Source organism: Cydia splendana, chromosome 20 (assembly GCF_910591565.1).
Source record: "Cydia splendana chromosome 20, ilCydSple1.2, whole genome shotgun sequence".
NCBI classification, from domain to species: Eukaryota; Metazoa; Arthropoda; class Insecta; order Lepidoptera; family Tortricidae; genus Cydia; species Cydia splendana.
Window position 1 is genome coordinate 3,143,888 of NC_085979.1, and position 14,917 is coordinate 3,158,804.

Below are 14,917 nucleotides of genomic sequence, written 5' to 3' on the forward strand. Positions count from 1 at the left end.
TTTCGTTATCATTTCAACAGCGGTCGTGCATGTTTTTACTATTTCAATATATTTATCACCTAAGCATTGCACTATTATTGACCTCGCTTTGGCGTCGTTCTTCTTCTTCGCCGTTTCGTCTTGGCTCGTTATATCAATACCTTTCTCTTCTAGTATGAGTTTCACGCGAAATTTCCAGTTTCCAAAATTGCACTTTTCGTCCAGTCGCGGATAATAATTCTTTTCTTGCGCCATTATTTATTATTTGTATTCACTTTTACTTTATATTTTAACACATTTAGCGCAGTGGAAGCGTGTTAAAAATTAGGCTTAATTAAAACGCGTCTTGTTCGTTAGCCATTTTTATTCGCAGAGCAACAGGCAATTGTTACAACCATAGATAATATAGAGTAGACATACTCCTAATTCAAATATTCGAATCTGGAACATCTTGTGGTGGCAGCTTTACCACAGACAAACAATATAACCTCAACACAAACTTCCATTACGTATTTACGTATACTTGGGCCATACTGAAAGTTCCTTGATTCTGATGTATGAGACGACTTATTTTCTCTAAGTGGCCACTTGGCCAGCTGCCATTATGCTGCTGTAGTCACAGATTATTAACTAGTTACTTGCTGTAGCTATACTTGTTAGCATAATTTTAATTTGTATTGTGATGTAACTCTAGAAATATCGCATTTACTAAGTATATATATTTTATCGCATATCAACTCACAGTAGTAATATAATGTAACTAGCTTAGTCATTGTGCAACTAGTGTGACTTGTATGATATTTACAATGAATATTTTCATCAAAGAATTCTTTTCTTGGTTTTACTAAAACATTAAACACTTTGTATTTGGTCTAAATCATCATATGCTATTTGCATTGCAGGTTCTCACTGTTACCAGCTTGTGAGCTCACAACAAGTCAACATGCCACGAGAGATAGTGTGTGATAAGGGGGAGGCGGTGTATGTGAAGACAGAGCTCATAGAAGTATGTGTGAAGATGGAGCCCAGAGGCGTGTGTGTCAAAACGGAGCTTGGAGAGGCATGTGTGAAGGCCGAGCCCGGAGGGGAGTGTGTGAAGACGGAGCCCGGAGAGTCGAGTGTGAAGACATGGCCTGCAGAGGTGTGTATGAAGACGGTGCCCAGAGAGGCAGGTGTGAAGATGGAGCCTGGAGAGGGAGGTGTGAAGATGGAGTCCGGAGAGGCAGGTGTGAAGGCAGAGCCTAGAGAAATAGAAGAGCAGGAGTGCACAGACAGCGCAGGCTCGCGCATAGTGAGTGCAGTTGCTGCACGGGCCCGACTGTATACTGACCATGAGGTCAAGGATGAGCTTGTGCTGGGCCCTGAAGGGTGGCACCGCCCTCAAGTGTTTCCACAACCAGGTCAGTATACCATTTCATATGACCCCCTTGTTTAAATATTCAGCCCACCAGGAGCTGAGCTAATTACTGTTTAATTAGCTTTTTGTATAGAGTTAAGATAGACAGAGTAATACTAAGGACTAATACCATAGGGTATTTGATAAGTATAATTGAATGGATGAATTGATTGAATTAATAGCATGGGCTTACCCATGACTGACTCGGTACCAGGCTATCAAAGTTTTTAATAGGTTACCCACAGAACTCAATGCGGTTTCTAACCCATCCACATTTAAAAATAGATTAAGGTCGTTTTTGCTAGCTAAATGTTTTTATTCAGTTGAAGAGTTTTTCCAATACAATAATGAATCTATTTAATTCTGACATGTGCATTGTATATTATTTAATTAAATCAAGTTTTCTTTGTTTTTTTAGTTATGTATTTGTTTTTTGATTGACATGTTATCAAATATTTATTTAATTGTTAATATTGTAAATTATGATTTTTATAACATTTTATATTTGACATTTGACATTATATTATATTATTTTATTAGTACTTTTCACTTGTTATTGCTTAATTTTATTTGAAAACTTATTTACTTATTTGCTGACATGTCCCATCGTTACTTAGTTTAATTAGATTATAAGTATGTAATTAGTTCGTAAGTTTTTCTAACACAATGTATTATTGTTATAGAAATAAATAAATAATAAAATGAAATAAATAATAACTTCAGACATTTTACCTAAACTCGATTTTATAACTACAACTGTTAAGATCAATTTAAATTGCGCTCAGTCAATAACCTCTATTCACAACGAATTCGTATATTAGGTTGGCAGGGGCGCCCTAGACAATAGAGAGGGGCGCCGTGAGGCAATCCACCTCACCATGTTACCTATCTATTTCGAATAGCCTAGCTATAGTCCGTATCTTTTGGTATTTAATAAAAATAAACAAAACCTTCCCTCAAATGGCTCCTTAGGCCAGTTGAGACTACCCGAAAATGCACAAATTCTCAGCCATAAGACGTCCACTGCTGAACATAGGCCTCCCCCTTTGGGGGGGTGGGGGGGGTGTATGCCATAATCGCCACGCTTGGCAGGCGGGTTGACGATCGCAGTCGAGTACACCGAATTTGAGGGACGCTGCTGCCCGTCCACCGGTGGTCTTGGACGTAGTTTAAGGACATACCCGGGTCATATACATGCACAGACAAGACATCCTCCAGACGGAGCATAGTAGCGCTACCCCCTCTGCCACAAATATACGGTAGTTTTACTCCATTTTCGGGTCAAAGTGTCTTTGTGTGACGCCCGTGTCTTTGAACGGACCAATCACGGCACGGGACTCGCTCACCTCGTCCCCCGCACCCCAGTATTTTTGGCAGCATCGGTTTCATGAAATAATTGCTCTAAACTCCGTCTAGAAGATTCCTAGCCTATGACCTAAAGATACAGAGTATAGGTTAAGACGCCGCCGCCGAAATTTTAAACTTGCAAGTACACCACTGAAAAAGATTGGGAACTCCTGAGCTAACCTGTTACGAGGTTAACCAATGATACAATTAATCCGAATGATAAGGTAATAACTCGGTTACAAACCTCGATTAGGGTAAGCGATTCCGGTCCCTAAACTGCAAAACGTAATTCAAGACCAAAAAAAGTAAGACAAGTCGAGTCCATTAAAATCGTTTCTTTTAATTTGTTTCAGTGTGTTCGGACGACAGCGCGGTCCGCGCCAGGGAACAGCTCGCGATGGCGTGTTCCGTGGTGCTCGAGCGCCTTGGCGGCGACGCGATTGTTCACATGGGAGTCAAACCATACGGTTGCGAACACTGCGGCAAGCGTTGCAGAAATAAATCTATTTTAAGAAAACACATACAAGACACTCACTTACCGACCGGGCCTTCAATTAGTTTAACCCAAAAAACATTTTCTTGTGGTCTTTGTAGTTCTACATTTCAGACTAAATTGCGTGCATTAGAGCACGAAAAAAGGGAGCACGATGTTACAAATTTTATGTGTGATGAATGTAAATATACAACAAGGTACAAGCGAAGTTTACAGACTCATTTGAAGAGTCACTCTGGGGACAACGTTTTTAATTGTGGTCACTGTAGTTACACTACTCTGTTTAAAAGTAATTTACACAAACACCAAGCGATACACACTCGAGACAGACTTAGGTGTACCGAATGTGATTTCAAATGCAGGACTAAACTAAACCTGCGGCGTCACCAGAAGACACACAAAAGAATACATCAGGAGATAAAGAGTAGAGAGAAACTCTTTCATCAATGTGGTTACTGTGATTACAAAGCTCGTAAAAAAGATAATTTACAACTTCACATAAAAAAACACACTGGCGAGAAGCCATTCACATGTAGCTACTGTGATTACAAATGCATTCGGAAATCAAGCCTACGACGACACCTGATGATACATACTGGGGCGAAGCCATTTAAGTGTAGCAAGTGCGACTACAGCTGCAGGCAGAAAGGAAACTTGCTGTTCCATTATAGGACACACACTGGAGAAAAGCCGTACACATGTAGTCAATGCGACTACAAGTACAGTGATTTATCAAGCGTACGTAGACACGAAATGACACATACTAACACGAAGCCTTTCCAGTGTGACCACTGTGATTATAAATGCATTCGGAAATCGAGTCTAAAAATACACATGATGATACATACTGGGGCAAAACCATTTAAATGTAGCAATTGCGACTACAAGAGCAATCGGAAAGAAAACTTGTTAAAACACCAGATGATACACACTGGCGAGAAGCCTTTTATTTGTATCCACTGCAACTACAGGAGTGGATATAAATATGATTTACAAAGACATCTAAGAAAGAAACATTCCAGTGAAAAACCCTGAAATAATTACGCAAGTTTTCGGAAATATGATGCGCTAGTTACCGATAGAGCGTTTGTTGGGTGTGGGCTATATTATGATGGAGAGTGGGAGTTGTGGCACAGAATAAATAACAGTACTTACTACCATACAGAATGGACACTTCCTACAAAACCGAAGTACGACAGCGATTTAGGGACGAATCATGCTATCCCTTTCTAATTTATGACACTATCCTTCGGCTATTTAGGGCTTTCAAAATTCATCTTATCTGTGGTCGTGCACGCAAAAGGACGTCAAGTGGTGCCAACCCTAATAATTGTTTGGAGCAATGCTGAGCCGAATGGAGCCGAGTTGGCCCGAAAGGAGGAGTGTCTCCACACTGGTCGTGGTTCCCTTGCACGCGCAATAATATCCCTTCAAGTGGCACCAGTGAAAACGCGAAAAGTAGTCAAGTGGCGCCACGGATTTGCGCAAAAGCAGTAACGTAGCGGGGCCCCGATGGGTGGTCAGCGCAGATTAAGATAATTTTACAAAATCGTCGAATTAAGCTTTTCTATGTTTGGAAGTATATATTAAATCACATATCGTTAGAATCAGCGTTAAATAGGCTATTTGAATATATCAATTAAATTATTATAATGTTTATTCATTTGGCCAGACCTAATCAAACTCCGGAAGAATGGCAGTTTTCCAGTTTCCTTGTTAAAAATGACTACCACCATAGAACAAATTGATGATTGGAGGTAACAAGACCCACAGGGTTGTAGAGCCAACGGAAGTAAGTAAGATTGGAGGTAATTGCTATTTAATTATTAAATTAAGACTTTTATTTATAAGATAAATCATTAAAAGGGTTTAATTCCGAAACTTTTCACTTTATCAAAAAATGTTTATAGAAAACCCCCATTTATTTTCAAAGACCTATCCAACGACACATTATAGGGTTGAAACGATGTAAAAATATTCACACACGTTTTGTGTCTCTTAAATAGGGTTGCCAGATGGTCGGGATTTGGCGGGATTCTCCCGATTTTTAGCATGTGTTCCCGATTCCCGACAAAGTGAAAACTGTCCCGAAAAACAGCTTCACGTTATAAAACAATAATTTCAAGTTCTGAACTGTCGTCGAGCTAGCGAGCGACCCGCGTCGAGCCGCTCGACGCCGCGAATTTTGTTTGTTTGTTCAAGATCTCAAAGAATTTATACTATTTTTATATAAAAACGTCTATGGGCAGAGTAGCTGACGTAGTGCCAATAATGTAAAATATCGTTGTTTTTAATACAATTACTTTAATTGGAATGTTTTTATTTTTCCCGACTTAAGTCCCAAAATCCCGAAAAATATATATTTTTTCCCGATAATAGCGCCCTTCGATCTGGCAACCCTACTCTTAAAGCTATTATTTCCAAAAATATTCACTTTATCAAATGAAATAATCAAAATGTACGTGTTTTTTTTTTACCGTTTTAACCCTACAGTGTGGGGTGTCGTTGGATAGGTCTTTAAAAATAAATAGGGGTCTGCAAACAATATTTTTTGATAAAGTTAACCGTTTTGGAAATAAAAATTTAGAAAGAACAAAATACGGGTATCCCTTCTAACTTTTGAACCATTGATCCAAAAAATATGAAACAAATCATAAAAATCGTGGGATCTTAGACCACATGTTGTTAACTTCTACTCGTAATCATATTTTACATATTGTATTCTGTATTTATCGATATACATATTAATATGTATAATCGGAAGTCGATAAACGAGAAGTCACTATCAGCTCAAAAATGCTACGAGAATTCCGGGCTCTGCTTATGACAAGGCAGGCAATTGCAGAGCTTTAAGGCGTATCCAGATTAGTCAATTTTTTGCCAATCTGATTAAATTGCCCGATCGAATCAGGACTTGCGGACGCAAACACCAATTTGGCTCACCGAATTCAACCGCCGCCGCCGATAATGACCGATATTACCGATAGAATGAGGTGCGGACGCAAGAATACCAATTTGTGAGGCCAGTATTTTCGCTCTGGTGCATATTTTCAATTTAGAGGGCTCTAATATCACCATAAATCTAAAATTGAAGATTGACGCGAATTTCATTTCTGATTAAATCGACCGATTTGATCAGTCCCGTCTGGATACCGTTTTAGCCTGTCCAGATGGACGAAAAAAAAGGCCAGTCCAGACGGATCAGAAAATAAATTAGCGTCAATCTCCAATTTTATATTTATGGTGATATTTAAGCGCTCTAAATTAAAAAAGTGTTCCCTAACGCGAATAGTAGCGTCGCATTGGTATTCTTGCGTCCGAACCTCCATTTTATTGGTAAAAGTATCTTGCGGCCGAAATTGTCGAGCCAAATTCGCATTCACGTCCACATCACCTGATTTTAATTTTTCGCTAATCTGATTAAATCGTCTGATCAATCGGCGAGTCATTTTTAAAATGTATACATACTACCAAATAAAGTAAACTGATGCCAAAATTACTAACCCCTCCCGCTCAACCCCCCGTACCCCGCACCGAATACCCACCTAACCTAACCTACTTTTCTAGTGGCATTTCGTTATGCTACTAGAAAAGTAAGTTAAACTGCTATCAGTTAAGTGGGTTAGGTTAGGTTAGCACTGCGACCGTTACAGAAACGAAATGGTACTAAAAAGTAGGTTAGGTTAGGTTTGAACTGCGACCTTTACAGAAATGAAATGCTACTATAAAAGTGGGTTAGGTTAGGTTAGAACTGAAATCCTCACAGAACCGAAATGCTACTAGAAAAGTGGGTTAAGTTTGCTATCCTATTAAAGCTAATGACTCCAAAATAACCCATACAGAAACGAAATGCTACTAGAAAAGTGGGTTAAGTTTGCTATCCTATTAAAGCTAATGACTCCAAAATAATCATTCTTCCAGAAACATAATGCTACTAGAAAAGTGGGTTAGGTTAGGTTTGAACTGCGACCCTTACAGAACCAAACTGCTATCAGAAAAGTGGGTTAGGTTAGGTTTGAACTGCGACCCTTGCAGAAAAGAAATGCTACTAGAAAAGTGGGTTAGGTTAGGTTTGAACTGCGACCCTTACAGAAATAAAATGCTACTAGAAAAAGGTGACGAAGTGGATTAATTAATTTAATAGGATAACGATATATTTAATATTTGCACATTTTTAATTAAAATGTGGTTACAATTTTGGTGGTCATTTACTATTTTTGGGTTTACAATGATTATTTTGGAGTCATTTGCTTTAATAGGATAGCAAGATTAAAAAATATGGTTATAAATTTACATTAAAATGGAGTTCTAATTTTGGTGGTCATTTACTATTTTTGGGTTTACAATGATTATTTTGGTGTCATTTTCTTTAATAGGATAGCAAGATGTAAAAATTTGGTTATCATTTCACATTAAAATGGGGTTTGAAATTTGGTAATCATTTACTATTTTTGGGTTAATATTGATTAGTTTGGTGTCATTTCCTTTAAAAGGATAGTAAAATGTAATAAAATTGGTAATCATTTCACATTAAAATGGTGTTATAATTTTGGTGATCATTCAGTATTTTAGGGTGGTAATAGTAGTTTATGTGACTGCTACATAATGAAAGGCATTAAAATACGAGTGTGGGTTTATGAAACGAATGAAATGAGTTTCATAATAGTATCACACGAGTGTTTTAATGCCTAATTATGTACAGTTACATACACTGCTTTATCTACACACATATTATAAACTTTCTATGATATATTCACTAACCTCATATTACAGCCGACTTTGCTCTCTGGCGGAACTCGCGGATATGAGATGGCGTCTCCGAAATATCTTTATCGCACATTTTACATGAAACTTTTGTTATAGTTACTTTAAAAACAACAAAACAAATTATTTTTTACTTACAAACGAATTAAAAGATAAACTGTACGTCAAATGGCGGCAAATGAAAACTTTTTTCACGCACGTCACGCATCCGTAGTTTTTTTTTAATTCAGAGACAAACTAGAGTCGGGGTCGATTACCATATCGTCCGATACCAACTTACATGCGAGGTTTGTCAATATTGTAGGCTTGTGCCTGCTCGGTCACTACAGAGAGCGCTCCGCTCTCGGTCAATCGGTCAAACGAACTAGTTCGGTCTTTTAGTTCCTTTAGTTCAGTTCGGTCTTTGAGAGCTGGGAATGTATGAATCGATTTTACAGTAGTTTTTTCCTAAATCTTTGGCAACTGAATTACGATTCAAGTTGTACGATACTATATGACGATTAAACATCAAAAAGCTAGACATAATAAAATAATATAAAAAAAAACAGAAAAAATATTTGATTTTTCTTCATACTTTTCAGGTTTAGGACTGTTTGTCACTCTTTTTTCTCGTTCGCACTCGTGCCAGCGTCATTGTGAACCATTTCGTTCAGTCTATTTTCTGTTTCACTCATGTCAAGCGCTCACCAATCCCACTGAACTAAAGGACCTAAAGACCGATTAAGAGCGTACAAAAAGATTAAGTTCCTTTCGGTCCTTGATGGGATTTCATTCTTAACAGTTCTTAGTTCATGACCGACACAAGCCGCATATTGTATGCAATTGTCATTTGATTTCGAATAAAACGTCATCTCGACTGATATTAGAATAGGGGTCAAATCCATGGAGTTATAAGAAGGAGTGAACTGTCACTTTTTTTGCCATACTAAATTGAACCTTATCACAGAGCCAGAAAGACGTTCGTACCAGTACAGAGAAAACGGTCCACTTGAGATAGCAAAGGTGGGTCGCGGTGTCTCACTCGCACATGTTGCCAATGTTAAAAATATACCATTGTGGTAGTATTTATATCAATATACTACTAAAATTAAATACCTTCTTATATTATTTAAGTGCTATATTCAGAGTACGGTTCTGATATCTTTTAGGAAATTTGTAAATAATTATGATGTCAATATTATTAACTGATTTAACCAAGCATGTGCACAACAATAAAAAACACTAATTTTGATATGGTAGACATTGTAGTAGTAAGTTTGAATATTAATTGGTATCCCTAACCTGATGACATATTTACAAACACGTGAATGCAAAATTTCTTAAAAATAGTGAAGAAATGTTGCGTTAAAGGTTGTGGGAGTGAAATAATTTCTAATTGTGTAATATCGTTTCACAAGGAAGCCACAATTATTACATTTTACGATAAAAATACAAGTTAGACATTGTCAAACTCATTAGGGTGACCATGATGTCGGCACGATGAGAACCAGTTTTACCACTTCCTTTATGGTTTTACACAATTCTTATTACGTACTTAAACGTAAGTTATATCATATATAAATAGGTATGTCTTTATTTCGGCATGTTTAAATTGGTGAAATGAGAGCCAATACAGAATAAATAATTGCAAAAATTGAAATCCAAAGTCCTTAAACATTACAGACACATTTATAAATTGTTATAATAATAAAAAAACACATAGATAATAAAAGAAAAATAGAAGTTTGTCGTAATTTACTGACTTTTGGGACGATACCAGACACGTTATTGGGAATTTAGCCCTCATAAGCACGAGCGCTTTTTCAACGCGCGTAAAGCCCCCTCCAGACTATCCGCGTGAATCGCGGGCGAAGCCGCGAACGCGAGTGTAGAGTCGATTTCGCTGTCTGCGAAAATCGACTCCACTCTCGCGTTCGCGTTCGCGCACGCGCATAGTCTGGAGGGGGCTTTACAAAAGGGGTTGAATCCGTTCACACGCTAAATTCGATTTAACGACCAACGCTTAAAGTCGAAAAAAAAAAACAAGGCTTGATAAAAAGCGCCACCACCATCGTGTGAACAAATACACATGTTTCCATTTGTTTCATTCTAACGGGCTTTTTTAACGCGCGTTGAAAAAGCGCTCGTGCGTATGAGGGCTTACCCTCTTTGGAAAATTTACTGCGAACGGCACATCACTAGTTTCTTTACATTTCACGACTCTTCTCTTTTCGCACAGATGGCCTACCACCGTGAATACCGAAGTTCGCAAATTACGGGCATCTTTCTCTTTTACTCCTATAAAGGAGTAATTACAGTGACAGAGAAAGATGCTCGCAATTTGCGAACTTCGGTGTTTATGGTTTTCGGTGACGCCGAAATAATTTTTAGCTTGTAAGATTTTTACTATTGTACGTATGTTAGTTTGTAAGGTATGTATCTATGGGCCTTAGTCGCCTGATAATAAATGATATTTTTTTTTTTTTAATTTATGCTCCAGTGACAAGCGTCCTAGTTAAAAACTATAACAAACGGGCGTAGCGGATCCACGCGACCCTGAGGCAGTGGCGGATTTGTTCTAAGGCCGAGTAGGCCCGGGCCTAAGGTGGCAGTCTATATGATGGGTGCTGAGAAAGGGGCGTCTAGTGCTTGCTACAGGGCCTGGGGCCTAGGACGGCAAATACTGTAAATCCCCCACTGCCCTGAGGGCCTGCCCCAAACCACTTTCGACATTTTGTCTCTCTGTCGCACTTGTAAATTCGTACGTAAGTGTGACAGAGAGGCAACACGTCGAACTTGGTTCGCGGTAGACCCTCTGGTTCTGTCACCATATCTGTCTCTCTATCTCTCTCACTCATACCCGTGTTCTTGACAGACGTTACGGCGGACCACATTCCTGACGATCCACCATGTTCGTGGTCCAGTGCGCCTATTAGCAACAGCTTTTAGAACAACTAAATTAAGTGCCTAAGGTTGTGTGAAGCGTTTTACAGAAGAGAAAAAAAACTATATCCATCCCTTTTCAGGCCATAATACTAGTACAGCGAAAATACAGTATGATTCTCTATAACTATGCACGAATAAGAAAAGATCCTGGCCAAACTATATATTCAATGTTATCCTAATATCCCACATACATATGACTTATGGTCACCCTAATTAGAAAGAGATGCAACGGCCCACCTTGACTTCTCATGTGGACACACTTTTTGGCTAATGTACTCTGTCCGGTTTACTCTCTAGGTCCGTGGTCAAATCAAATTGCTTTTTTTTCAGAGATGTTCGAAATTTGAATGCATTACCAAATCGATTTTGATATAGTAATGAAGCTATTACCACATTTTCACAGATAAGAAATTTGCTGTAACAAAACAGTTTATCGTAATGTGGGCCATTATTTACGGATTTTGAAGGCATCATAGACAGTTTATGATATGTGTGTAGATAAAATATATTTTTTTGGTATTAAATTTTATTAAATCTGGTGATCAGTTAAATAGCAGCCATTTTTATTTAGCTCTCACATCACACTCCACAATTAAGCTGACAATTTAATCATAAAATTGTTTCGTCTAAAGATTGCTTAATTGCAAGACAAGAGTGATTATATTCTCTTTGGTCTGTCTGTGGTATCTGTCAAATAAGTCAAATTTGAGTTTTGAGGTTAGCGTGGATTGGTTTAATGTTAATGAAAACAACCACGAAAAAAACCAAAGCACAATTAATTTCGTTTTATTTAATTTTGAAACTGCTCGTTCGCGGCTACGTTACTTTAGAATGATTAGAATTTTAACTTTCTGTTAATTTTATTTTATTTATATAGACATTCCCGGCATTCCTGCGGTGGGAGTTAGTTAGACCAAGGGCTACTTGTGTCGATTGGCGAGTACATACAAACAACGAAGTGATTGCCGTGATGGATGTGACGCACGCGTGTAGCTGCTGCCTGCGGCGTGCTCCGGACAAGGACCTGACGACGCCGAACACACATCTCGGTATAACGGAGATATATGCCGACATGATCAAAGAGTGCTTTGACATAAATGTGAGTAGGACATTCTTGTTAGTGTAGCAAAACGTACATAAACATAAAATTTCGTTAAGTTAAAAATAGATGTTATTAGAATCAGTGTTAGGTTATCACCTCATGAATTATTTAACATGCAGATGATACTGGGCGGCTTGGGCTCGTGCGGCATCTGCACTATGTGTGTGTGCCGCCTGCGAGACGCGACCAACTTCAAGCTGCAAGTGTTACGCAGCCAGGCGGAGCTGCAGGCACTGCTGCAGGGAGAGAGCAAAGGTAGCAGCACACATGAAACAAGTAGTGTATTTTAGTAATTTTGTCTGAACTCTATACAGAAGTCCATTAAATAACAATCACACATTATGAGCGTGTATGGTGCCTTCATCTAGAGCAGCGGTCGGCAACAAGCGGCCCGCGGGCAGCAATGCGGCCCACGAATCTCTCACTTGCGGCCCCCGAGCCCCCCTGGCTATTTTGTATGTAATATTATCAAACAACAATGTCTGATAAAGTCACACATATTAACAAAAGTGCGGCCCGCATCAACTTCCTTAACTACTATGTGGCCCTTGGCTGCTAAAAGGTTGCCGACCGCTGATCTAGAGGCACCATACACACTCCTGCTAACGGTTGACTGCACATTATCCTGCCAGATATGTAGTGTTATTGGACTTCTTTAAAATCTCTGTTTGAGCATACATTTTATAGGAAGATGATGTGATTTGTGTTCTGTTTGTTTGCTCTAGAGGAAGAATCTGCAGTCGAGTCAGAATATCCAGAAATGCAGGATGAAGACGGGACCAGTGAGCCTGTATCAGGTGAGTCTACTCCTCTGCAGTGTATAATAATAATCATTAATAGTGTTTAATAAGCTAACAGGCAGTTACCACAATTGACGTTACCTGTATCTAGAAATCTTCAGATAAAGTCATTGTTAAGTATTAGAAGACAAATGTATGTATGTGCTTGTCTAAGGTGTTGACATTGTGGGCCGAGACCACATCTTGTAGACGTTTGTTCCAAACCCTCACTACTTGGTTGCTAATAGGGCTTTGGTTCATAGTAATGGTTTCATTTTTATCTGTTTTTTTTCCCCGTAATGAGATCTAATAGTAATAATGATGTAGTAGTGAAGTATTACCTACCCCACTACATGACATTTAAGTATAGTTTGCACATCAACTACCTATGTTGGTAGATTTAATAAATGTCATGTCACTCCTCAGCCACAGATTAATAAATAGTTACTACGTAACAGATACTTCATTCCCAAACAAAAGCGAAAATACCTACGCTATAATAGCCTACAAAACCTTAATAATAATACCTGCTGCTCAGGACAAGAAGAAATGTACCATAAGTACGCGCACAAAGAGTCGAGACTGTGTTGCCCGCCGTGCGAGTCACGTGCTAACGCGTCATCGTAAGAATGCGCTAGGGTTGTAGTTGATGATTATTGTAATAAAACGAATGTTGCGCATCAACCATATTTTTTATTAGTCAATCAAATATGTTTTAGTTTTATATAATGATTTATATTTTTTTCTTTCTCGGAATTCTCTGTTATTAAATTTTATAGTTGTAAATATCCTAAATTGCGTAAATAATTTTAATAAATACTCTGGAGCAAAGCAACGGAAAATCAACGGTTTTTAAAGTTGTAATACGGTGCTACCAGGCCGATTAATTATTACGTCGTCAAAATTATTTAAAAATACTTTTTCTAACCCTTCAATATAATTCTTAAACGTTTCAGGTGGGACCTTTAGCCCGCCATAAAAAGATGAATCTTTATTATAGGCTTTTTCCTTTGTTTTTTGACTTTTACACCCATTTACTGCACAATAATTACGTGGTTTCGGCATTTCGAAGCGTAAGCGCGGGAAACGTGCGGTGCGAGCGTTCAGGCGGGTGTTCGGCGGCCCTCTGTCGGTTGTATCGTCGACGATACGCCGAGCGGTAGGCATATAGCGCGTGGCCTTGAGCGTGTGACGGAGGCCTGCCTCAGCGCCTCATTACGGACACATTCCATCAACACATGGTGAACATCTTCTATTTTATCGCACTCTTGGCAATTTGGTGAAGCCGCTAGTTTCATCAGGTGCTTGAATTTGTTTGACGGAATGTGCCCGGAACGAAGTCTGAGGAGTGATACTACCTGTTTCCTGTTAAGCTTTTTGTCAAACCACGGGACCTGAGGGGGCTGACATTGAACTGTTCGGTACCAGATTCCTTTGGTAAGAGACAATTTAATAGTAATGGTTGCTAGAGTGGAAGAAAGTGGTGGTGGCCGAGTGGATATGACATCCGACTTTCAATCCGGAGGTCGCGGGTTCAAATCCTGGCTCGTACCAATGAGTTTTTCGGAACTTATGTACAAAATATCTTTTGGTGAAGGAAAACATGGTGAGGAAACCTGCAGTCCTGCGAATCATCTGCGAAGAAATTCAAGGGTGTATGTGAAGTCCCCAATCCGCATTGAGCTACCGTGGGGACTATAGCCCAAGCCCTCTCGCGCATGAGAGGAGGCCTGGGCCCGGCAGTGGGACGTTTATAGGCTGAAATTATTATTAACGGTTGCTAGGTTCGAATAACTTGTGACCTAACTAGCGACCTAACTAGCCTGTTGCTTTTAAATTATATACAGAAATATCATGGGAGATATTATTGGCTACTTATAAAATAAAACTAAAGCTGACTAAAAAAATAAAAATCCCTATAACCTACCTTGTAAGCCTAGGCCCCTCGGCTAGGTGCCCATCATGCAGGCAGCGTTCCCACGCTGTTTAGCAATAGCAATCCTTTGCGCGAGAAAGCTGCCGGCGCGAGAGTCCCCTGTTGCCTCCCTTAACCGCTTTTCATGCTCCTTAAGGAGACCACGCGCTCCTCTACCCCGCGGCCCGAGTGTCTCGACGCCAAAAGTGTAGTTGGC

The 14,917-nt window shown here is 39.1% G+C and overlaps 1 protein-coding gene across 1 annotated transcript; it reads left to right on the plus strand.

Annotated features, from left to right (window-relative positions):
* Window positions 1-884: 884 nt before the first annotated feature.
* LOC134800887 (zinc finger protein OZF-like) lies at window positions 885-4,874 on the plus strand. The gene is made up of 2 exons (XM_063773423.1): window positions 885-1,379; window positions 3,076-4,874. Exons 1-2 carry the CDS (start codon window positions 923-925, stop codon window positions 4,248-4,250), a joined length of 1,632 nt encoding a protein of 543 aa, XP_063629493.1. The 5' UTR covers window positions 885-922; the 3' UTR covers window positions 4,251-4,874.
* The last annotated feature ends 10,043 nt before the right edge of the window (window positions 4,875-14,917 follow it).

Excerpts from the sequence above, each read along its gene's own strand:
- LOC134800887 (XM_063773423.1), top strand. The coding sequence starts at position 923 with ATGCCACGAGAGATAGTGTGTGATAAGGGGGAGGCGGTGTATGTGAAG. Across the intron at positions 1,380-3,075 it reads TCAAGTGTTTCCACAACCAG|TGTGTTCGGACGACAGCGCG; the intron begins GTCAGTATACCA and ends AATTTGTTTCAG.